The sequence below is a fragment of the Leuresthes tenuis genome, unplaced genomic scaffold, assembly GCF_036924035.1.
Source record: "Leuresthes tenuis unplaced genomic scaffold, fLeuTen1.0.hap1 SCAF_7, whole genome shotgun sequence".
NCBI lineage: Eukaryota > Metazoa > Chordata > Actinopteri > Atheriniformes > Atherinopsidae > Leuresthes > Leuresthes tenuis.
The window spans coordinates 8814151-8841133 of record NW_027325361.1 but is presented as its reverse complement, the minus strand read 5'-3'; the positions used below and the strand labels follow the sequence as shown (position 1 = coordinate 8841133).

Genomic DNA, 26983 nt, shown 5'->3' with positions numbered 1-26983 from the left:
TTTCTCTCTGATGCAGGCCACTTTTATAATCTGGGGGGTCACATTTGAATTCTGCTTTGTAAAGGTTTCTTCTCCTTTACTTATGTATAAATTGTTGTGGTTCTTCAGATATAAGCCAAAAGAAAAGGCAAATTTTCCATCCTTGTTGGAATTGGTCAGGGTGCAATTCCGGTATCTTACCACAAGATGGAAGTATTAAGCTGTAAAATTACTGAGGCAGGACTTGTGACATCACATCTGTTTCAACCTCTCACAGCTGAGGAGCTACAGCTTCCAGCAATAAAAACACACCTGCACATAACCAGCTTCATGCAGCACACCAGTACACACATGCAAGCCATCAGCAGGGGTTTAAATATTTAAAATTTAGAATTTGAGAAATCAGTTAATGTGTATTAATATTATGTTGCAGTGAAAATAGAGGCAGGGATTCTTGGATGTCTTGAGAATGTTTTCTTTATATGCATCTACATATATCTACACCCAAGATTGGTGAGGGAATAGCCCCTAACCCTAACCCCTCTAAAAAGTAAGAAAAGCTACTGTATGACTTCTACAGGGATAATCTGTTGTGAATTGATCTAGTTCATGTTCTTTTTTTAGGTGCTATTGGTAAATAATGGGATTTGTGTTCTTGTTGATTGGATCTAATTATTTATTAATCTTTTATTTTTTTAATTAATCACACAAGTGAAGGGGAAATGTATGTTTTTTGATTCACAGGATTACTTGTTTTAAGTGTTTTATGCCAAAAGAAGATTTTTTTCCACCCCTAACCTTTACTGAGTAAGGTTAACCATGACCACCTAAAACAATGGTGTCACATAGGACTCGGTTGTGAAACTGCACTCCATTGGTTGAAGATCAATTTCAAACCTGGATCTCTAAGATGGAGATGTCAGAGCTCGTTCTTCTGTTATTGGTCCTTTCTCATTAAGAATTTCAGCATCTCCATCTCTGTCTACAGCACTCATGCAAAAAAAACACCTTGTGCATATCTCAGAGACACTACTGGCTTTAACAAAAATAGCAAAGACCCAAGGAAAGTAGACAGAAGAATAACTACCCTGGCTCCATTACAACGCCAGCTTCTCTAAAGTTACTTACAGTTATTTAGGAATTTCTGCATTCGTCAACCCAGGTGTCGTTCAGGACAGCGAAACACAAAAGAAAGCTCTATCTTTAATGCAACCTCGCTGGGTGTCTCTGAAAACTTGTAGCCTTTGAGCTAAGTTAACTTTTCTCTGGCTGTAGCTTAATTTTTTATCTTTTTTTTATTTTATAGAGTCAAACAAGCGGCCTCAGTCATTTTTACAAAAACCTCTACAAGAAATTTAGTGACCGTGTTTTCCAAGGTATTCACTGGAATGATGGAACTCTTACCTTGAATGAGGAGTGATAAGTGTTTGTAATTTAACAGAGCAGACTACAGTGTGGAAAGGAAGTATATCTAACTTTGTAACATCTATTTTCTTTCTGACTCTCTTTTGTTCTTCCAGGAGGTCTCCCGCAGCAACAACTCAGCCTCCAATCACCAGAGTTTGTCTCCCAGGTAAGAAGCTCTCAGGAATGTCTTGCTATGTGTTTGGCTTCTGTAAATCTTTAACTTATCTGTTTTACACCTGGCTTGGACATTCGTCTACCGCAATCTTTCCTTGTGCTCATTACTTTCTCCCTCCCTCACTTCTACCTTTTGTCTGGTCTTTTTCTCACGAATTTGCTTACGTGACGACTTTCACTTTTTTCACCATCTGTCTGCAGCTCCGGACTGCTTTGTCATCAAGCTCATTAACCTTGTTCAAACACAATTAAACTGGCAGTTCAGGCAAACACCCGTGCACACGCAGACTCACACACAGCGGGGTCTATTAAAGCAGCTCACTCAAAGATAACAGCAAGCCTCCCCTTTGGTCTTTCATCAGGTTTGATTTTAAACAGCTGTGAGTGCTTTTCTGTGCTGTACTATGTGTGCATTTACACGTCTACACCAGTAAGACGAAGTGTGTGTGGATGAGGGGTCAAGCTTCGATGACTTTCTGAGCACTGTTAGTTCGCTGGCTCATTCAGGGACATGCTACAATGACACACGTATGAAAACAGTCAAAATAATGATAACGACCAACTGAAACTGATGAAGAAAAAATTGCTTTATTTAATATCACAGCTGTATCTGAATTGTGATCAGTGATGCATCTACTTTTAAAAAACATGTTTTCATCTCCTATGGAGTATTGATTTAATAAATAAATTAAAATGTGATAGATTTTCAATGCAATTGATTGATAGATTAAAGATATATGTCACTCGCCAACCTTTGAACATTTGTGCTAAAAACAGATTATTTTGTAGAATTATTAGCAGCTTCATTCAAATGCAGCTATCCTCCTCTACTCATGGTATATCAGTATCGCTGATCACCTCAGATTAAATCAGTTATTGTATTCATAACCATTTTCACAACAATAAGAACTCATAAAACACTAGAAAGGCTTCCGGAGGCTTTAGTTTTTAATATGCATAAAGTACTGCTTCAGAATTATTGTAGTCACTGTTTATGTTCAATAAAATACAGTGATTTTACTGCAAGTGTGACAAGATCAAAATTAAATGAAACACTCAGTTCCTAAGTTTGTCTGTCACATGTGACCACCTTTGTTGGGTACAGCCATGGTTCAGGTGTTGAAGTGTTCTCGAGCAGAACACTTAGCCTCAGTATGTGCATCAGTGTGTTACGATATGAGAATAAAGCACCGCATATGTAATATATATGGAAATATGGATGAGCGTTAATGTGAATGGGTCAATGAGAAAGACATAGTAAAGTGTTTTGTTGAACCCAAATAAGGTTAAAAGGCAATATACAATGTAGAGTATGAGTAAGTATGGATCATTTACCATTTAAACATTGTGTTCTGTGCTTTTTCCAAGACGTATTTAATATTTTTTTATCTAGAAAGCAGAAAGTTCTTGTGATAAAACCATGAAGCGTGAAGTCTTTCATTTCACACCTGTAGGCAGATGTTTCAAAACTCTTTAGTCAGAGCATTAAAAAGGGAAATAGCAAGCGTGTCATGTAAAAAAAAAAAGACCAGGATGAGCAAAAATGAAACTGAGAACTGTGAGTGAAGTTAACCATTAAACAACTAAGATGTTTTACATGAAACTAGTTGAGTCGGATATGACATCAAAGATGAGTGAAAATGGAGACTCAGGCAGTTTGGTAAAGGTTGTCTTACTTCTCCTTTTCCTCAAATGTGTCACTTGATCCTAGTTAACTCATATATCACCCATGCTAGATTTCTATCTATAATATAGTTCCAAATAATCATTTTTATTGCTTGTTTTCACTGAATGAGCTTGTATTGGTTAAACCATACAGCACATTAAACTGTTTACATGGTGTATTTTTGTTGTCACCGAACTTACTGTTATACAAGCAGACTTTTTAATAGTTGATAGCATTTAAACTTTGCTACATGCAATCTTGCTATTGAGCAATGATGAGGCATCTGATATAAATGAGTGTTTATCATGGCTTATATGCATCATTGTGAGTAATGTGTGTGTGTGTGTGTGTGTGTGTGTGTGTGTGTGTGTGTGTGTGTGTGTGTGTATGTGTGTGTGTGCTGTGGGGAGGTGTTCCTGTGGCTCTGATTGACGTCAGCATGGCTGTATGCGGCTTCTGTTGACTTCCTGTCAAAGCAGATGGACTGAGTTTTCACTTCCTTCTTCAAAACCACAGCTCATCAGGTGCTTTGAGTTTGTGTAAGCGTGTAGGGGTGTGCATGTGTGAGCCTTTTTAAAGCAGCTCTATTATGTGTATTATGACCTTTCATGGTAGGTTTGTCACTTAATTACCAGTACAATATGTGTGACGATAAACTTTGTTTTCGCAAGTTGTACAGCAGGCTCTGGGGTCTTTGTCTGACTATACATTATGGAAATATTTTTGAATTTTTTAGCACATGGCCTGCTTTCATATTTTTGTGCATTTTACTGTAAAACTTAGCAATCACTGAATAATTGTTTTTATTATGAGACCATAATTAAGACCAAACAAAAATATATCCTTCTAACAACCAGTGTCAGCCTTACTAGTCTCAATTTATATTTAACACTGAAGCTGAAACAGCTAATTTATCTCTTGAGTTATAGTAAATATATTTCCAATCTATACTTTTATCATCTAAATTTATGAACTTTTTTTTCCCTAACTTGTAATTAATGCCATTTCCTTTATTTTGTACAGTAACTTGAACAAAACTAAAATAAATTCTAATATTTTAAAGAACAAGTGCGTCATGAAGAGACTAGTAAAGCGATTTGTCACTTGTAGCTTTGATATTAGTGAATGTACAATAGCAACTCCTGACTGGGAAATGAAAATGTTGAATTAGGATAACTTCAGTACCTTTTTGCAACAGTATTTGCTAAATGATGATTATTCAAATGCAAACATTATCTTTAAAGAAGTGCTCCACAAAGTAACTTGAAGTAATGATGCAGAATTTCACAGGCAACACATCAACACACATAACCTCCCCTTGCTTCATTCTTATTGTGTCCACATGATCTTTGGGCACATCCTCACTGCACACTAACCACATTTACACAAACGTAGACACACGTTATATATCTACAATGCAGCCATATCGGTCTCCCCCTCTGCCAGCAGCCACCTCCTCTCTAATTCATTTAGGCCTCTGTCTTTATTGTTCTTTTTCATTCATCTGTTTGCTTCTCTCTCTTTTTTGGGGGTAGAGAGTGGGGGGGCAGGAAATATGAGGCAGGAAGAGAATATCAGATTGTTCCTGTTTTGCTGTCTCTGAACTGTTGTAACTTGACGGAAGCCAGGAGGAACTGTGTGTAGATGAGGTGTGTGCGTGTGTGTTTGTGTGTGTGTGTGTGTGTGTCCGCACACAGGAGAAAAATAGGATGCAGAGAGACAAAGGCCTATTGTCTGTGCCCACACACTGCACAAACACGCACATGTTGACACAATGATATAATACACAAATACCGACAGAGCCGCACACTGCATTACATCCAGGTGAACTTGTTTCACCTTCTCGTAGGACACGTAATTAATCATTTTAATTATTTATTCCAGAACTGAATAACTTGCATATTTTTGAATACCTCTCTGAAGTGAAATCAAATACATGTGAAGTCATGAGAGTCTAAACAGGTGTCCCTCATCTCTGTAAAAACATGTGCTTTATTAACAACAAAGGTTCAAATTTCTCCTATTTGCCTTTATTAATGTAGCTTTTTTTCTAATTAATGATGTACTAAATGCTTGATATGATTATTGACAATTGTCTTTGAGTGTAGTTATCTCAGTTTGGCTTCCTTTAAAGCCTTTGGTGTTTCATATTGCAGTCTAATGCTTTTATTCAAAGTGATGTCGGAAATATCTGCAAAAAAAAACTTTGTAACATCAACACAGTGAAATTAGGGAGAACCACATGTTGGACTGTTTTCTGCAGGAATGACACACAGCTTCAACATTTAAAAGTGTTTTAAACTGTTTTATTGGCGGTTAACCTTGTAAAATAAAGATTTCATGGTAAAGAGGTCTGACAATAGACTTTGATCAGGTGAAATGGCTCAATATGGTGGCAGACTGTAGGAAATATCTAAGGGCAGCATGAGGAATGTTCCCGTAAAATAATAGACAGGTGTTGCCACACCCTGGCAAGACTCCACAGAATGAAACTAATGAAGGTAATTTATGTTTGTGGTGTACAACTCAGGTGGGAACTTGGCTGCATTGTATATGGAATGTTGGTATGTCTGGGTTAAAGTTGTTGAGGTCATGAATGGTGGGAGTCGGGCTTTCTCTGAGACTCCAGCCCCCGGCGACTGTGCAGGGTGTACCGACCCCTTTCGCCAATTTTTAGTTGAGACTGACATGGATGGGCTTCTTGTACATATGATAAAGTGACAACATTTCTATTGCAGTCTTATTTTCTTTGCATTTTGCCTTTCATTTGCATACTTCATTTACTCACTGACCAGACCACCAGAAATAATTCAAGTGCCAGCATCTTGCTCAAGAGTTCTCTGATATATAGAAGGAAGGGGCTCAGGACTGGGCATCTAGACTCTACAATGTTGATTTAAAAAAAAAAAAAAGTCATGTGATGACAAGTTTCTATTACTGTTGCTATAATAGTTATATGTTCTTATATGTCAGCATAGTGTAGAGTTATTCAGTCTGAATCTGTTAAAAAAAATAATTAAGAAGGGACAATCAAACTGCAGCACCTGTGGGTACAAACAGACTTTTTTAAGGTTAATTTTAGGGTTAGAGTTAGAAGTAGGTTATGGTTAGATTTAGGGCAAAGCTTGGGGTTAGGCATTCAGTTGTGAGGGTCAGCCCAAGCATTGTGTCAATGGGAAATACCCACGGGGGACATGAAAACAAATGCATCTGTGTGCGTGTGTTGATGGCATGTTATGCACCCTGGACCAGCTCTGTATCAGATCCCACTTATAACCACACTCTGTTTAGTAGCGAGTGGAAATATCCACAGAATGTTATGTTTTCAAGACCTTATGTTCTTAAGTTTGCTGTCACAGTTTTAAAACCTGTTGTACACACCTGTTGTAATGTTGTCTGGCCACATGCTCAAACTTATCTGTGAAATTGATCATGCTTCAGTAATGGCCAGTGGCTTTCCCAACACAGTGGCTTATTGGCATGCTAAGTAGGAAAAGTACAACCTTTTTTTTCTCACGAGATAAAGGTGGAGATGCCGTAGATAACCTGCAGCAAATCAGATCAGGGTGGAGACATTATATAAGTGACATTTGACCTTTGTTGAGACTCCAGGCTTTGGCAGGATATATTATAAGTAACTAATAAATCATGTTGAATTGTTGAATAACAGTTTTAATGCATATTTGTAGCTATAATTACTGTATAAAATTAAGATACTATGACTTTCAACATGGCAAATATTGGATACAATTATGAAAACTGCTAACAAGAAGGCTTTTTGTTTTTATAGAGCCATCATGTCACAGTCATAAACTGGATCGTGAGGTCTTTTTGCACATGTGTTGAAAATTTCCACAAAACAGCCACAGACCCAAAGCAGCTGTTTGGTATCATGGCAACAGAGTCAGGAAATATTCTGTCCATTTCTACAGCATAAAGCTGTGAGAATCCCACCAAGGTATGACCTGACTTCCTGGTCAAGTCGACCCCTGTGATAAAAGCTGTCATACAGGATATATGTGATGTAAAGGGCTCTTGAACTCTCCAGACTTTAGTCACATCCAGATTCTCTGTCTGTGTATGTGTTCAGCTGACTTGTATGTGGAAAAGTGTCAATGAGGTGGCTTTTTAAATTCCATTGTGCCTTTCCATTGTGTAGGTGTTTTCAAGTCGTCTGTCCTCATTGTTTGGTCATCGCTACACATGAAGTATGACTTAACTGTATCAGTAAAAGGTGTTTGAACAATATGGATAAGTTATGCAAGTGGGTATGGAAAAGGGAAAAAAAACACACCCCATACCTCTGTTATGTATCGTTTAGTCACGGGTTTCCAGCAACCTTCTCTTTGTTTTCTTTGCAGGATATTCTCATTTGTGTTGGAGGGAAAAGCTTGTTGTAAAAACACAATGGTGGATTAAGAAGTGCTGATATACTGGGTAATCAAAGCGTTGTTTGTACACAGGATTAATTTTACATATAAACTAAGGTAAAGTGTCTGCATGTCATATCCTGTTAATATTTCCACTTGAAAAACTTGAAAAAACATCCTTTGTAACAGCTCCACAGCTCTAAGGCCAGACTGAACATCTCTGGACTATATGCAGGCAATAGCACTTGAGATTATTATGAAATGTATGCAAGTTGACTTGTCAACCTACATAAAAAAAATTATAAATTTACTTCTTCCTAATCCAAAATATAAATTGGAGGGAAAATTGAATATTCATACCATTTAGTCAGTGATCTTTTTTTTTAGATTAAACCTCTTAAATTTACCAGCTGCTGGTCTACCACAGTCCTTCTGTCAAAAATATAATATAAGCATTGCTACATCAATTATAAATGTATTAATACTTGGCAGCCTGTTAAATCTGAATGTGTCATGCTTGGAAACCTTCAGAAAATGACATTGGTTGTGTTTTTACAACAATTACAGCCAGACAAAGTACTGGGGGCCCTAAGGAGGAAGAGACATTTCACACAGTACACACAGAACTGTTTTTCCAAATCACCAACCAATCTCAACTAGAGATAAATCATAAAATACTTTTTCTCTTGAGCTACAAATCAAATCCAACAAATCCTACTTTTATAGGATGAACACAACCCTTACCTGTAACTTTTAAGGTACAAGAACACATGTCTGTGGTTCAACATCAGATAACGCTGACACTTTTTCTGTGTTTTTCTGGCCTGAAGTTCAGAAGAGGGAAAACAAAATCTCTGGCACAATTTTAGTAAGTAATGGAAATGTGTGAAAGATTTGTTAGATTTAAGCCCCTCTATGTGTCGGCAGAGTAAAGGCCCATAAACGAAGAGCAGCCCGTCAGTCTCCTTATTAATGTTATTTCTTTCAAGCTTAAGACATCCCCACACTCCCTTCACCAAACAGTGGCCCAGTGCGTGCAGGAATGCACTGCAGAGGTCACAGTGAGGAGGACAAGACAGACGGAACAGGAGGAGAGATGAATGGAGGAGTGATGAGGTGAGAGGACATGAGAGATAAGGGTCATCTTGAGAAAGGAGGAAAAGTAAACATGAAAATGCCAGAGAAGATATATTGCAGGAGAGACAGAAAAAAGATGTGGAGCTGAGAGTCCAGGCTTTAAACAGAGCTAGTTGTATTTAGAAATAGTTGTCACTGATTGGTTTGACATTCATGTGAATAGACATCAGACCAAGCTGAACAACAAGAACAACCTAACCTGGACTGATTCTGCTGCAAGAAAAGAAAAAAGCAGCCGATGATTAGTGAACTAACTATTTAGAAAATCAGCCTTTGCAATAATGCTGGTAATGCATTTAACCATAAATCTGCATTGTGGTTTCTGCTAGGTTTTCATGTAGTTGTTGTATCTTTTCCAGAGGAGACCATCACTAATCAGGATGTTAAAATGTAATGTACACTTTCTCATCAAATGCATAAAAGCAAAATTCAACAGAATATTGGCAGACTGATTTTATAAGGTTTATTTTTCTTTGTGGAGAGTCTTTTGGCTGTAAGCAAACTGCATCAATTTGCGTTAACACTTTGACACTTTTGACGTTGGCAAGTGTAAATGAGGACATTACGATGGTTTACTTTGATGAAAACATGGGTGTCTACTAACTCTTTCATTTCTTTATTTCACATGCATACAGCCACAAAAACATCACACACAAAAGCTCTACTTTCAGGTCTGCCGAGCTGATTTTTATACAGGAAAGGTAGCGGATTATGTGGAGCCCCATATTCAAAACAGAAGTGCAAAACACTGTGAGAAGTAGTGCATATTTGTCATCTGTCTGGTTTTATATGCAGTCTCATAAAAGCATGGAGATAAGCATTTTTGGAGTAAGGACAAGAGAAAGATCTTGCAGACTAAGTAATGTTGTTAAATCGAATAAAGTCTTTGAAGACTGAACCTTCAGTGCCACATCCAAACTTTTCGACAAACTTTGTGCTCATCACAATACCACAAAAGTGTGTGCAGGCAAAACAGCAGTGTGTTTTTAGGCTTTTAGGATGAAGTTATCGATAATTTAAAATCTTATTAATCAGAAAAGATTTAATGTTGCTAAACTAAAAAATTTAATTGGAAGTGAAAATATAATCTGGCTTCAACTTGTTTTTTTTTTCATAGGTTGCTCAAAGATGAGCTCGAGACCTTTTTTAGTAATTTAAGTAAATTTTATTTCTTCCTCTTTTTTTCTTTTTTTTACAGAAAAAAATAGCTGTCCCGTCAGTGCTATAAAACCATCTCTATTTAGTAACACTGGATCAGAGTCAAGCTGTCCATATGGCATTGGTTCAGTAGGGGGTAGTACGGTGGAGCGAGCATGTCCAAATGTCATAGATACAGTATCCACAAACCTATCATTCCATTTGTCAGCTCACACACCAACATGAGCTGTTGCCATGGCAGCAACATGCTTAACCTCCCTATTCTCTTCTAGTCTTACTCTGCTTTCTGCTTTACCTGCTTTATACCTGCTTTCTCTTGGCCCCATTTCATTGTTTGTTAGTAGCTAATAGGGCCTGGTATTTTTGTCTGGAATTCTTGTGTTACCTGCACCCTTTACTACTTCCCACTCCTGCCTATTTTAATTGCCTCAGTGGGAATCCCCCAGCAGTTTTGACTAGTGTACAGATTCCCATATATTACATTATAGAAGATAACTTACAGCTGATCCCCTTTGTGTCTGAAATTTTGAGGCAAAATGTTATGTTAAAATCAAATTTGGATTGAACACAATAAACTAAATTATTTCAGATTTTAGAAATGTTTCCATCAATGCTCCCTTAGACTGCTGCAGGTATCCAGGCAGAGTTGTCCCACTTCTGGGCAGGTTTGAGGACTTGCAACCTTAGAGACACAACTTATTTCAGGGTGAGAAGGTTTGGATTTCTCATACGGGAACTGTTGAGACAGCTGACTGGACAGTGAGTGATATCTGAAGAATAGATTTCCCCCTCTAATTTACGGCAACTGCTCTTTAGATGTGTGTTTAGATGAGGCAGCAAGTTTTATTTATCCATTACTGACTATGTGAAAGGTCAGTCTAGCAGAGACCTAGGTGGATAGCTTGTGTATTTGTGTGTTGTTGTCAACATACATTGTAGCATATGCATGCAATGGCTGCTGACAGCACCTAAATAGTGATTTTCCATGAAGTTCAACACGGATTATGTTAAAGAAGGTTAATAAAATTAGCAGCTGTTGATATCCATACACAAATGATCCACCCAAAGATTGGAATCATTATTTGGATTGACACTTGTTTTACCCTTATAAGGGCAATTTTAGTGCATTTTAAAGAACTACAAAATTATTGTTCTACAGAGAAATATGACAGTACTAAGTTGGTATGAAAATTATGAAATATCAAAGTTGGTGCAAAAAGGACCAGTTTGTATGCATCTGTAGATTGCATAATACAAATGGCGTGTGCATGCAAGTAAGTGTGACTATTACATGAATGTACATAAATCAGGCTTGTGTTTCTCACACAGACACCTTTCTGTCCATGCTGGTCAGAATTATGATACTAATGAGGAAACGGCCTCTGGGATGATTGTGACTTCCTCAAAAATTCCCACAGAAACAGGCACAATTGTAAACAAATACCCTCCCCAGATATAGACATCAACCATGAGCACATTTTCTACAAAAGATCACCCATCTTTCTTTGGGGACAAATGAGTTCTTTTGGCGAGCGAGAGAGACAAAAAGCACCGCCTCACCATGAAAATACTCCTTCATTACTCCATTCTCTACTTAGTCTTTCTACTCATTATCGACACAAGTTGTGCACTCACCAGAAAAGACAGAATTGTTGAACAAACTGCCACATTTGGTGAGTTTATACAATTTGTGTCCAAATACACATCTGATACAAAATTCTCTCACTGAAAAAATACAATTGAACATGCCTTCACCCAACAACAGCATAACACACGTAACTTAAGTGTTGTTAATTTTGACCTATGGCTTGTTAAATGACATCCCTATTGGTGCTGGCAACATGTCCAACCTCCAACTAGCTGAATGTGGTTTCTGGTGTCTCCCTTTCTGTTAAATACAGCCAAGATGCAAAAAATGTTTTCCCAAAGATAAAACTTAATTTTTCAATCTTTTTTGTTCTCTTTTTTGTTCTGATAATTTTGTCATCAAAGATGACTTCCTGCTGTGAAGTTTAATCTTTAATTCCATGTTTTGCTCAGAGATTTAGACTCTGTGTCATTAACCAACAATACATTTCTATATTATTTTAATGTATTTGAAGACTGCTGGTATTGAAGTAGTTTTTAAAGTCAGTACAGCATCTCTGAGCTATAATATAAAGGATTTGATCCTTAATAGGGTTTTAATAGGGCAGTTAAATCCCTTTAGTATCATTCTCAACTGTTTGGTTACATGTAGCTCTGTGCCCTTTCTGTCAGGTACTTTTTAGAAATTTTTATTGACTTTTCATTCATTGCCATAAATGATTCATTCTATAATAGCAATCACACAATGTCTTTATTTTGTTTTGTTTTTTCATTTCTCTGTGACATGTTGTAGAGCTTGGAATTTACAGACACAACGAGAACAGTTTTATTCGTAATTTTTCCAGGTGATGACTTTTGCCCAGATTAGAAACTGGTACAGTGCATGCACCCAAGTCATTCTGAAAAGTTCTGAGATTTTCATCTAGGTGCTCAAACAAAGTTGCTAATCTTCTAGGAAAAATGCTATTTTACTTTATTCTAGCTAAAGGGGAAAGCCAGTGATGTAGTTTTACTTCCTTTTTGCAATGAAATCACTGGTTTTGGTTCTTATCAGGGACTAAAACCTTTCAAATTTCTTTGGTTAAACTTTTGTCAAGTTCTACAAGTTTTAACTCTCACAGGAAAATGTATTCAGTCATTTATAAGGAGTACATATGAAGTCCACTTACACTGGACTGTTCAAACATTGTTTCATTGTTTAGAGAACAATTAGGATGACAAATGAGTTTAGACATGTTCGGATGAGACATCATATCCTTCTCTAAATGGAAAAGAAGGGCACTTAACCTGTCTGGGTTTCTTTTATAACTCATTGTCTCTCAGATGTTCAAATAAGCACATGCAGTCCAGTACAAAATGTGCACAATGTTGACCAAGCCTATACTAACAGTTAACATTTTCATACCTGTGTAAATACTTCAGTCACAGTTTAAACAGCCTAAGTGCTAAGTGTCATACAGCATCTAGTACTGGGATGTGCAAGGTGTTCTGCTGGTCACATAGAAAGTGATTTTGTTCATTAGGTCTGTGAGAAGAGTCTGTTCTTGGCAATGGCAGATAATGCTTTTTACCTTCAGTCTCTTCTCACTGATAAAAAGGCAGACCTTCAGTGTTTGCTCTACACTGGAATGTGTATATTGTACCCATGAACCAGTTCTTAGTGTTTGTCTGTTCAGTGTGTTTCTCTGTAGATATTCATCAGTAACACTCTGAAAAGGGAAAGATCCACAAAGCTGTTGTTTTTGTCTGTGCCCGCTATGTTTAGGGTCCCCTTTTGGTGTGTGTGAAAGGTGACATTATGGCAGATTGAGGCCACTGACTTGATCACATGATGTTTTGTGTTTTTGTTCTCTGATTGAAAGATGCAAGCTAGCACAGCAATTAACTTAATTGTCATGATGTTCCACATGTATTTCAGGAAAAAAAGTTACTTTGTGTTGGAGCACATAAACTGGGAGGGTTAAAATGGAACAAACAAGATTTGACTCACATCCTATTTTAATGGAAGTGACCTCATGAGATGCTGGATTTATGCAGATCAGGACCACAACATATTTCCCCTCTCATTCAGCATCAAGCTATTTTGTGCATTCTCTATCAACGACAATAGTTAGCATAGCATTTGCCTCAGTTCATCAAAATCTTACCAGTGTATACTCTCAGAATGTGAATTTTGATTATTTGTGGTTTCACAACATCTTGCCAAACAATGTTTTCAAAGGGAACTCATGTGGTGTGATAAAAAGATCCAGAACAGCTTAAATGTTTTGCCAGTAGCCACTGCTGACCAAAAACAACGTCCCTGTTTCTCTGAAAGATCTTCACATGGGTTCAGCTTCATATTAAGTGGAAATGCTTTCCAAAGAAGATGCAGTCCCTTAAAATCCCTTTAACTGTTTACACTGACTTGCACATTATTTGTAACGGATAGGCAGAAAACTTCAGGAGGAATGTTACAGCACTGTCTGCACAGATGCTCCAAGACAAGGAGTGAATTAACATTTAATCCTTTGCTTAAATGTTCTAAACTTAATGCGTGTACGATGCTCACGACCCAATCACTGATGAATGCTTCTTCAAAGCGAGCATATTTTTAGACGAGCATATTATTTTCCTTTCTAATTAAAAGGGTTAAGGTTAATTAGTTTATTTATCATGGACATTGCATCTCTTTTAGGAAGGGAACAGTGTGACGCTCATTATAAAGACCCTGGTTTTTCAGTGGTGCTTGACCCAGGGTCATGTATTATCCTCTTCAGCTGTCCATTGAATGCTCATCTCTCATTCTCACACCCCTACTACATAACTGGTTTATGCCCAAATGGACACTTGTGCTTTGAGTGTTCCGCTCCAACTTTACAATTTTTATTCAGGACAATGATTCTTTCATAGACGTGTTCCAAGATGATGCCGATGTTCTGTGGCACCAGACTGCAAAGCGCATGACTAATGGGACGGCACCTGATTAGGCTTCACTGTGCGTGAACAGTCACAAGTTACAATGCATCACTTACATAAAGAGCTGAACTGTAATTGGCTGCAAAATAATTGAGGATGAAAACATTTACTGCTGCCCAATTACAAAATGCTAAAAATGAGTAAAAATACATTTAAATTTTGAATATTGTATACACTGTTTATTTGTGTAAAGATTAGATGCTCATTCTAGAACCAATCATGATAATTCTTACATCCATATCTGACCTTTACTAATTACTTTTGTTTATTTGATGTAATCAAATATTTTTATCAGGTAATGCCTTAGTAGAGGATATTTATGATGTAGAGTTGTAATTCAGGGTGCTGCCTTTCAATTGTGATGAATTAAACTAGATCATATTGTGCCGCTAAATTAATTTTCTTGTTTTCAAGGTCCTGCCACTTTACTTTGAGCTGTCATGCCAAACTGGGATGTGGTACACACCCAGGCAATACTTGATTTATTTCTTAATAACACAATATACCCATTACACAAAGTGCAATGAATGTCTCGTTTGTGTTGTGGCATCTCCCATAAATCTGATCATGAAATCATCAGACATCTCTTTGATGTGTGGATCAGAAAAACTGCATGAGTCACTGTTTGTTAGGAAAAAACATAAACACGCTGTAGGCCTTTTGAGGCCGTGAAAGACCTCTTTTGTCATATTACTGCTTTATTGTATCTTAGACTTGTTGATTAGCTGAAGAACAAGCCTTATCAGAGAAGTAAAATCTGGTAGTTTGCTCGCTCTGTACTAGAAGTATTCATGTGCAATACTATGCATACACAGCATGTGTGACTACCACAACCTACAACACAGAGGCTCCGATTACAACACACAACACAGAAGGAGAACCATTGTCTTTATTTATCCCGTGTCCATTTTGATTTTAGAAATAATCATTTCATCATCTTAAATAAGTATATTTTATGATCTATCACTGCCCTTAACCGAAAACCTTTTGTACCAAAACCTCATTAAGGGCAGTTACATAAAACATTAGGTCATTACCATCATCTTGTTTATTTTTAAGGAAGCAAAAAGAGTCATCTGTTTATGAAGACTTACTGTTTTTCATTGATTGCAGTAACACTTTTGTGTAGTGGTCTGTGGCACTGTGTGCCGGAAAAAGAAATAGACATGACGAAAGAGTTGGCTACTTTCACTTTACTTCCTGCTATCATAATCATTCAGGGCAGCCACACCGCCTGTCTAAACATTACCATCATCCTCTCCAATATGTGGTACACACAAGTGTCCTGAAAACATGAACAACATTCAGAAGATGAGCCGGAACCACAGCACAGTATTAAATCATGCCAGTCATCTTGCTGACCTCTTCTTAATTGCTCTTTGCCAATAGCACTGACTCGCTACTTTGAAGTGTACTGTGTATACAACCATGAGTACTCTGACAAATGCACGTCCTCCTGTGTGTTCAAGTCCACAAGTCTGTGTATTTACTGAATCCATGCTTACCTCATCAGCTCCTTTCATCATCAGGTGAAACTGTGAGGTTACCAGCATTTGTGCTGTATGTATCTGTGAGCCTGACATCAGTGCTTATGCACTTTATTACAGATGTGGGTAGCTGTATGTTTGCTCTCAGAGACTAGGTGAGGAATATCACAACTCTCCACCAAACCGCCTTCTCTCCAGCTCTACTCTGATCTAACTGTTGTTTATATGATGTGACTCTTAGAGACAAGGTGACGTCATCAATAATATTTTCTATCATAAATTCTATATCGGACAGGTTACAGTAAACATGTGTCTGTGAATGGATTACTGTCTAAAGTCTATGCAATATTATTCCCCTTACTCACAACATACCACTGATATGTTAAAGGAAGTAAAATAAGATTGTTTTTACTGGGTGTAGAGACCAGATTGTAGTGAAAAGTTCAGTTCTTCCCCACAACTAAGGGCTGTTAGAGAGTGGATAAGAGATGCTTGTCTGCTCGTTTGGTCCCAGATCGGTGAAAAGGCAGAACAAGAGTGTTAACATGAGTCTCAGCAAGAACACCTGCATTGCTAACAAAATAGTTACCTTTACTTGAAATTAAAGAAATTGTGGCTGTAAAACCTACCAACTACATACTGTAGTTGGAAAAAATACTCTTGTATCCTTTCTACAAACTCGAACAGGTCTATTATTTCCTGTTTTCACTGCTGAATGCTTTTAACTGGATTTTGTTACAACAACTAGGGGACCTATTATGATTCTCCGGTTTATTTCAACCTGGCGTATTTACCATTATGGATATTCTGACTGCAAGCTGCAATCAGAAAGTTCTGGGCATTTGGGCCAGAAGGACATTGTTGCACATATATATGCAGATCAGTGACAAAAAGATTAATCTTGCAGCTATAAAAATGCTCTTTTAAACTAAATGATAATTGATCTGTTTGGTGGATGTTGTGCTGTGTCTGTAAATATATTCATGAATGCACTCATTTCTGCCTTTTTGGTTTTAAGACAATTACTAATAAACTGATTGTCTTGGATTCTGACAGCTGAGCCTTTCTCTTCACCTGCCAGGATTACTTAAATGTCTTAAAATTAAGTACTTTTCAGTGTTTTGTGCCTTTCCAAGAAAGTGTCTCCTTCTTGTCTTTTCTTTGTAGAATATGATGAGATGGCTGCTACACAGACACTTAGAGATGGAGGGGAAAATTGAAGAGAAAAGTCAGAAGAGTTGTGTGCACTCAATACTTATTGCATAAGAGCTTAGCTCATTACCCAATCTGATGGATAGACACACATATGTCAGTGCTGTTTCTTTTTTCATTTTTCTTCACTTGGACTCCTCAGTTATTAGTTGCTTTGCCTTTTACTTGGCTTGTGTTAATCAGCTGTGATAGTTATTTATGACACTGTTGTTTGAAAATGAGTGTTTGCTTAAGTTGTTAATCAGCACCTTTGCCTGCATTTACTCTCATTTACATGTTGTGGTTCATTTTGATAACGTCACAATAGAAATATGTACCTATCTCTTTGTGCATTTTTGCAGCTGCGGCAGCCCAATGTTACATGACTTTGTCTCTCAGGGTTGCAACAACTTTTTGGTGATCCTTTGCAAAGGTTTTTTTTGTTTGTTTTTTGTAGCTAGTCCACCAATGTTAATTTACCCAGCCAGGTTGCACCATAAAAGCTCTGCTGAGGAGTGACAATTTCCATAATGCAGTGTGTCCCCTATGATCAGAATAGAAACTTTTTCAGTTCTGTAGCATTATTGAATTAAAATTGTTTAACAGTGTAAAGGGAGAGTTACTGTAGCATCATGAGCTATAGCTATCATTTCAGTAAAAGGGTGCTAATGATACATTTAAATGCTGATTTGTATCTGTTAGTATGTTTTTGTTCATACCTGAATAGTTCACCATGTGCAATCATTGGTATTTTAAAAAAATCCCCTTTTGTGTTGTTGAAACCACATATTTGGGTGTATTAAGTCACTTCATTACTTCAGTTACTTCAGTTGGACTTTCTTGTAGCAATGTTACTTTGTCTCAATATATATTCCTTACTATAAAAATCATGCTAAACTAACAAAAATAAAGACAAACTTGTAATGAGCTTATGTTTTCCGACAAAATATTCAGCGTGCCTGCATGTGTCTACTATTTTGCTAAACATATCTACATTATATCTTGTCTGAAGCACAAATACTAACACAGATACAACCCAGTATTTGTGCTTCAGACAAGATATAAAATAGTGACAGGAAAATGCCATGCTTCGTCTCGCTTCAGGTCACATTTCAAACCCCCGCCCGTCTGCCTTCAGACACTCAAGTGTCAGGTGTTTTAGGAAGATTAAGGAGGGTTGGAGGTTTCTATTCTGACTGACTAATGTTGTGACAGTTTCAGAATAGCTGGTGCAGCTCTCTGATGAATTACTCTCTCTTTGCGTGTGTTATTAAATCAGGTATTTGCTTTTATTGTTCTAATCTTTAGCTAATGGTTTATCAGAAATGAATCCCAGTGTTGAAAAACGGAGATTGGGCTTGTCATTTCACATTTCAAGTCCCCAATGACATGGCTTCTGTGCCAAACATTTAACCTACTCAAAGCACTCTATACCTCCTGGCACAGGCTCCTGCAGCTCCCAGCCAGGGGAGAGCCACAGCTCAGTTTTGGATGACGACTCAGTTGCTTGAGTGTGTGTGCACTTGTATTTACAGGCCAAGTGCAAGGTTTGATCGATCTCACTTCAAATTTGGTTCTGCTGTTGGTTTGCGGCTTGTCATTTTCTAAACAGACAGTCTGACAATATCTCTTTGTCTCAAGGCCAAAAAGAATATCCCACAAAAAAAACCCCACAAATATCAGTTCAGCATTGAAACTTTTACAAAAAACAGATCTCAGAGCAGTCGGCTTCCTGCTTTTGTTTATACATGAAACGCAAGACCAAACAACAAGCCACATGTCAGAAAACTGGACAATGTGCACCACATTACGAACTGAAAATCTTTCCAAAAATACTGTGATGAGCTGCTAGTTTTTAGGTTTAGAGGGATGGTAGTCATTATCTGTCATTTCTTCGGGGTTATGGTGGACTTGGTGGGGAATTTGAAATCATTTTAGATTTCCACTATTTTCTCTTTGTCTTGCAGTTACAGAATGTATCATCATTTTTTGATTAGGAAATTTACCTCCGCTTTAGTGTGTCCTCCTTGACTGGTCAAGACTTTTTACCCTCGTGAGAGCAGAACATAGTTTAATTTCCCTGTAGTCATCCATAGCTTCATACAATAATGTCATCCTCTCTCATCCCACAGTCATCCCATAAGTTACAAATGTAGCTATACTCAGGAAAAACAGTACCTCATCATACGGGCCGGAAGCAAGTCATTTTAGGCTCACAGACCAGAAGTGCTATTAACTTTGTATGGCACTTGCCCACAAGAAGTCATATTTGATTCAAAACAATCAACAAACAATTTTCTAATCTCTTATCATTATTTTTGTTTCAATATTAATCTTTGACTTGCTTGCAAATGCATCTTCCATTTGTTTTAACGTGGGTCTGAAATAAAGGGTTTAATTTATTTCTGCAAGTTTTTTATAAATTTTTACATTTCTTCATCATCAAAAGCTTACAAGAGTAGACATTTTGCAATCTCTCAACCTGAGAACTGGGAACGAGAGAGCATTTCCTCTTAATGTGAAGTCATCTCAACTCAACATTTGTACATAGTGTGATGACTTCAAGTATTTGTTGAGTGTGTTGGACTTCACCCAAACTCACTTCCCTGTTTCAGTAACAGAGAATTTAATTTATTTCAGTTTGGTTTCCTTCTTCTTGTTTCACCTACAAAAAACTAAACGTACACACACAGTTCTTACTAAAATGATTACTTTCCTCAAACAGTTTTAAGTGTTGACATGATGTGCAAAAATAATTCTTTACCCTGTGGAAGCAAATCTAGATTGGATTTTCAAAGGTGTGTCATACTGTCACTCCTTGTGACAACTGTAAGCGATGCCAATTTGACTGGACATCAATCCATTCCAGTTCTTGATTTCTTGTTTTGTTTTACAATGATCCAGTTCCATCTCAGGTTTTAGTTGCAGCCTACCACAGAAAGAGAGAGCAGGTTTAGAAAGCTGGAAGCATGCACTCTGCAAGTATTTGAATTATGCCATTGACGTCAGCAGAGTCATAAAGTAGACGGCTGCCCTTCCCCTGAAGTATTCCCTTGCCAGCAGGCCTGTTCAGCTCTGTGCAGATGGATTCAAACACTCTCTGCTTCACAGACAGGCCCTTTTGTTTGGGTATTTGGGAAGCTTTTGGACTCCCCTTGCCAAAAAAACACCATCACTACTGTGTCCTCTTTGTACAACAACACAGAAAGCCATCTTTTCAAAATCAGTTCGACAGCAAAACTACCCTCTGATGATTATCAACAAAGAAACAAAACAGCCAAATCGTAGTTTGGTGATCATTAATCTACAGTAATGGGGCTGATTTATTTAAGCTTCTTTATTTATTTATTTTAGAATCCAGATATCTTTTGTCTGTTTTAAAATTGCTGTTGATGTAGCTAAATAGCCATGAATGTTGCATGCCTGTTTAACTGAATCTTGGAGTAAACTTGCATTTAATCTTGATACAATCAGAAAGTTTCATTTAGCCAATATGGATGAACACAATCAATTATGTATTGCATGCTCACCAGTGCCAATAGTACTTATTGGCTCTATTGGATTTTGTGATGTGGTTAAGAAAGGCGCACACATAAACAAACACACATGAATGTAGATATGCTGGACTTGGACTGACACACATACCGAGCTTACCCATCATAAGAAGGCATGCTGTCTGAGGTCATTTGAGGTTTGTTTCAGCTGCTTTTCATATGCTGCTACAGACAGTGATCCTCCATTGCTGCACGCAAACCCCTCTGGTGTCTTATTCTCCACTCATCAAATCTTCTCCGTCCATGGCACATTTTCAAGACAATCAAGATAATGTTGATGAGATAGTCATGTTTTTCTTGACATTTATAGAAATGTCTCGAGGTGAGAACGTTTTCATGCTTGGCCTCAGTAAAAATGTACGCAACTAGAAAAGCCTGAGGACAGAAGACATTCCCAAATAGAAAGTTAACTTTCTTGTTTTTTTTCCCAAGTCTAACAAAATTGTCTGTCCTATATGCAGTGCAGGTGTAGCCAGGTAAAAGATACATGAATAGTCGAAATACAGCACAAGTTTATTGAAGCAAAAGTTGAACTGTGATGATACCTCTGTTGATATCTTAATATTACAAAACATTAAATCAGTTCTGGGTCATTCCTCATCTCCTCTGCTCTTTGATGTATTTGACAGTACGTAAGAAAGTAAAGCACCGTGTTTCATGGGAAAATAAAGTATAAATTGGTGTAATACTGTGCCCAACATTGTGGCACATTCCTAATCATTCCCAAAGTCTCTCATCACCCCTGAATTCAGATAAACCAGCACACCCACAGGAACCCTCTGTAATTCTAACTCTGGAAGCTACTTTGAAGCCTAAAAGGAAAAAACAACATCAACAGTTTGGCTGACTGGGATTCAACTTCTGATCCATGCTAATCAACTCGAGGGGCAAATGCCAGTCAGCATGACAATAAGGCCCATTCAGTTCACTCAGTGCTGTCACTCCCAGTGTGGGAGTTCACCCCAGGTAAAGCAGACAAAGCCTAGTCTGTTGGCATGTTTGTGTGTATGTTTTTGTGAGTGTACACATGTTTGAGGGTATAAATGTTGAGGAAAAAATAAGCGTGAAAAACACTGTGTTCAGATGGAACTAAAGTGTGTGTGGTGGTGGTGGGGGGGGTATATGTGGAAGTTCGTAAGACTGTTGATAATATGAAGAGCCTCATTGACGTCTTTCTGTTTTATCAGAGAGAGAAAGAGACGGCACACCAAAACTGATTTTTACATCAGAACATGATGACCGGTCAGACTTGATGGGGATGAATAGTCTTTTGCAGATAAGTAAACTTGAGCTCAAGGTAGAGATTGTGGTGTAGTCTCTGGACGCTGGTTTCAGTTTTTCACATTTTAAATGTTCTGTTTTTCTATATTGTAAATCATAAGAAACTAAGACATATTTAAGTTTATTACTTTGGGTGAAGACATTTTAAGATCTGACCTTAGGCTAAAGGAAAGTACATGAGACATTTTGCACCAGTTCATGTACAAACAGATTAAATATCTAAGCATCTTTTTATTTTATTTCATAATTTCCTTCTTGATTTGCAATTGGCAGCTGATTGTAAGTTGTTTCCTTTGTGTGAACAAGATTAATATTTTCTCACCTGATTTTTAGTCATTGCTATATGGTTGTGAGAGATTGGAATACAAAGATTGTGCTGAGAAAATATCAACACAAACCATCACCAAATAACAATCCCATACCACCTGTACAGTTTAATTAACTCAGCAGAGCCTTCCTACTTTTATTTCAACAATCTGTCAAAGACTCTGGTATTGCTGTCCATCCTTTATGAGTCTTTGCGTCCTGCTAAGCTACACTGAGATCAGAGCAGGACACAGATTTTAATTGGATTTTTTTTTTGTCAAACAAGAAACTGTATGCTATATAGAGGACAGGAAAACATGAGAGAGGGAGAATAGACATTAAAAGGTCTGACATTCCCTCACACATGGTTTTTACATGTGACCTACTCAAAGCACTTTTTATTAAGTTGCTGGTGGTCATGAATATCTTACTATCAGTATAAACACAGGCAGAGAGGCCTCAAGTGAGACTCAGTCACATCTGCCTGACTGATAACCTACCAAGTCAAACGAATATTAAATCCCCCCTTTTGCTACACTAGGCAAGTGGCTGCAGTGGACACATTGAAAGCTTTGTCTCTCGTCCTGGTATTATGGACAGAGGGCTAATAAACAAGCTATAAAAACATTACTATTACAACACATCAGACTTCTTAATGTGTGAGTCAGCATCCTAATAGTGTCTCAGTGCTGTTTCTGGAGGGTCACCGCATGAAAAAGGCACAAGCATGTTTTACCCGCAGTGCACCCCAGAACAATCAATTTACCCATTAGTGGCTCTTTTAAACCTGTTTTATTCCATTGCAACAGAACATGCGGTCAGCATTTCTCTCCCTTGTGTTTATAATTCACAACCACAAGGCAACAACATTCTAATAACATCTAAGGAGACACTGTTTGTATTCTGCCTGCTTGTAAATCAAATAAGTTAACTCTGAGGAAACCGACTCATGATGTCATTTTGTCTCTTCTCAGAACCCGTAAATGTTCAATCAACAAATGTTTGAGGGTCAAGTAAAAATCTAAAAACCACAAATTCCGCCACCCTTCTTCCTTACTTTTGAAATGTTTTGTCAGTGACAGATCTGTACAGGCCTAATCATAATTGAGCTGGTAAGAAGCAGCAGCCCTCTGCCTCACCATAATATTTCTGGTCTTTGTTAAGAAGTGTTGTGTAACCACATGGAGGTTTCAGTTCAACCCCATCTCTGTTTCTGGTAAAAAGCAGCAGATGCAGTTAAAGAATGGCTCCCTCATACTCTCTTTGGCACCACAGCCAGTCAGCCCACGTCAAAGTTTGGCTTCTCTTTATGTGTGTGTGGTCTGGAAATGTGGCACGTCATCCTTCAAAACCTAGATGATGAACGATCGGCCAATAAATTAAAAGCAGAAATTAGTTAGCGGGGTGATGAACGGAGAGACTGTCCCCTACCGACCCCAGTAACCTTCATGTTTGTGAGTGTATTTGTCTGCACGTGTAAATACCTGTATATCATGTGCACGTGTTTAAATTATAGATTTTGGCTGCAGCTCTCGTCTGGTTGGCTGCATCGACCTTCACATCACAGGCAGGAAACTGTGATGTCTATCTGTATCACGATGGGGTGACCGATCAGATTCACATGTACATATTGAAACATAGTTTTAACTGCTCCGGTCTGAGAGCTTGTGGGCACAATAGTCCTTCAATAATCCTCTGCTTGTGTGCATCTGCTGCAGAGAAGAGTCCATAAAGGTCAGATTAAGTAAATAAATTAAATGCTGTCCATTTTTAAAGGAAGTGAGTTAAATAAAGATATAGTTTGGGAGAAATGTATTTAATAAAATGAATATACTAAAATAAAATAAGTCTCTAAGGGGTACTAGATATATTATAATTGAAATTGAAATGGACCTAGCTTCCAGCTGCTAGCATCGCTTGAAGAGGGCATATGTTGAATTATAGGGTCATAGTTTGTTCTACAAGAAAAGGTTTTAATGCCTCAATGTATTAAATGAGACATATTATGCCCTTTTTCACACAATGAAAATGCTTTATTCAGCATAAGACAGAGAGACAGTACAGCAACTTTTTCTCTTTTTCTTTAATTGATTAAAACCTCTATTCAAATGGATGATTTAAGGGCATGGGGTGACTCAATTTCCTGAGGATTAGCCTCTTCTGAGAGCTGTAGAACTTAATAAATGACCCTTGGAGCTTGTTATTACAGTATGAAAGAACAAGTAAGTGGTATAATTGCTCAGAGCAGACCTTGACTGGCAATTTTCATTTAAAATACTGACATTTCCCTCAACTGCATTTGGACAATGGACAGCGAATAGGCTTAATTTAGGTACAATCTTTCTCCCATTTTAATTCCCCTTTTACCTTTTGGCATTTTGAAGTTTTTAGAAGCTAATATTAAAGACTGCTGCTTACATGCAATATTTCACTGATGTTTGCATTTGTAATGGCACTTACTGCTGCTGTACTGATGGTGCGTTCCATGACAAATGGGAAATCATAACCTATATCTTTCTAACTCTAAATTTTCTGAATCTCTAAAATGAAGTATGCTAGTAAGAAGATTTCCTTTTCAGGATATAAGATACTTAAGAACATTTAAGAGCTGGTTGAGCATTATTAGCTCATGTTTTTCTTATGTTAAGTGAACTTTTGAATGAAGAAATTTGTTGCTAATATAGAGGGGGGAAAAAGTATAAAACTTTTAGCTTCCCACTTCAGAGGTGCAGCAGAAGCAAGGCAGAGATAACGAGAAAGAAGGCTGGATGAGCATGTAAAGTGATGTATATTTGTACTGCAAGTCTGACTTGCTCACTGACTGACACATTCTAAGATACATAGGGCTTAAAACAAAATGTCGGGGTTGTGGTTTTAGCCATTTTAGCTAATTTAGCTATCCATTCTTTGTTTCAGCCTTGCGATACAAGCCAGAGGGCAGGAAATATGCAAATGTCTTTTATGATAATGTAGGCAACAAAATTAAGAAGACCACAGAAAAGACAGTTTTGGTTGCTAGAGAGCTTTTTAGGATAGAATGACTTCCTTCATTGTGGATTTTGGGCTTTGTAATCTTGAAGGCATTTTAAATTCACATATAGCTATACATAAAGCTATAGAACACAGAGAGAAAAGGAGAGGAACTGAAAAATATCAAGAGACATAATATTGCATTTTAACCTGAGAGGCACTATCAGTGTTTCCATCCAGTGGCATTTGAAAAGTCTTTATATACAGAAGATGCATTACGCTTTTACCCACCAACTTGCTTGGAGAAAATAAACTAGGCTACGTAGTGCTGTAAGCAGGCTGCAGTGCAGTCAATATTACACATGGTAACTGTGTTTAACAGAGAAGTAGTTGCTAACTGGAAATGAAACTTGGAGACTGAAGACATGAACAAAACGAGTCACCTTGGGCATATAGAAGAGATAAATGGTAAGAGGTCTTCAGGAATTACTTTCAAGTGAGTTTGCTGTATTTATTATCTCATGTCCAGGAGTGTTAACCATTTTTTTTCCCAGTTTTGCTTTCCAATAACAAATAAGGTTGGAAACTTGACTATAGAGAGTAAACTGTGCAATACTGTTAATATAGCTCATTCAGCCCATTGAGATAATTTTACCCTTTTTCGATTACTTTTTGTCTTTGAAAAATCCACTTCTGTTCTTCCACTGCTGTGACTGTAGGCTACTAAACATCTACAATTTGTTTCATTGATACGACTGAAGGAATTTCAATTTTAAAGTGTGTATGTGTGTACAGTGTGCTTGTTTGGTAATTTAGCATAGTTTAGTCATGCAGGCATTATGCCTGTGAAACAAACTGAACTTGTTGGTGTTGAAACAGAGACAGAGAGCGCTGACCTCATATCCCTCCAAACTCTCCCTGCCTCAACAGACTGTTGGTTCTGCCTCTCTCAGCTGGAAAGTACTTGCGTTGATGGATGTTTGTGTGGAAACGCAGTAATGAGACCTTTCAGCATATGTGCTGGTGTGTGTGTGTCTGGACTGTACATGTGTTGCTGTATGTGTATGTTTCCTGTCTGCTCCTGTGGGACACTCACTGTAGGTCTGAGTGCTGATCAGAAAGGACCTTGTCTCGGGGTGGAGGCGGTGGAAATCCCCTCCTCTATCGTAGCTTTAGTGTTTGTGTGTGTGTTAGACATTTGGCTTTTGAATGTTATTTCCCTCAGTCCATCTGTCAGTAACAAATACTGCAAATATATAAGCATTTATTTGTCACCCACTGTCAGGGGTTATGTGAGAGTAACGTATGTTGTATGTTACAAATACATAATCAGTATGATTGCCTAAAGAATGTTTGCCTAAAAACAAAACATCTTCATACGGACTTGAAGCACAGCACTCTAATTTATCCCTGAAATTCTGGAAAATACTCTCATCTTTAATCCCCATATACTGTACATTCTTGTAATTTAAGGGGTCTTGTATAAATTACAGAATATCTCTTTCTGACCTGTTTTACTCTATGGGATTAAGTGACTTAATTATTCGTTTTCCTTCTATAAGTAAGTCAAATTCTAATAAGAACATCTCCTAAAATATGGCTAAAAAAGTTGTTTTTGTTCTCCTCTTTTACACACTGTTGTGGAATTGTTCTGTAATTTAATTTACCCTAAAGGTTTTGTCAGAAACAAACTTACCAGCATTTTCTTATTAAGTTTTGTCCTTATTTTTCAAAGGTGCTGGAGCTATTGCTTAAATA

General features: G+C 37.5%; 1 protein-coding gene across 3 annotated transcripts in view; it reads left to right on the top strand.

Moving 5' to 3' along the window:
• pde4ba (phosphodiesterase 4B, cAMP-specific a) overlaps positions 1-26983 on the top strand; it is a 155753-nt gene that overhangs the window by 107561 nt on the left and 21209 nt on the right. For all 3 annotated transcript variants that reach the window (XM_072389129.1, XM_072389130.1, XM_072389131.1), the window contains one exon: positions 1500-1552. In XM_072389129.1, the coding sequence (XP_072245230.1) occupies positions 1500-1552 (53 nt within the window). The remainder of the gene's footprint in view (positions 1-1499; positions 1553-26983) is intronic.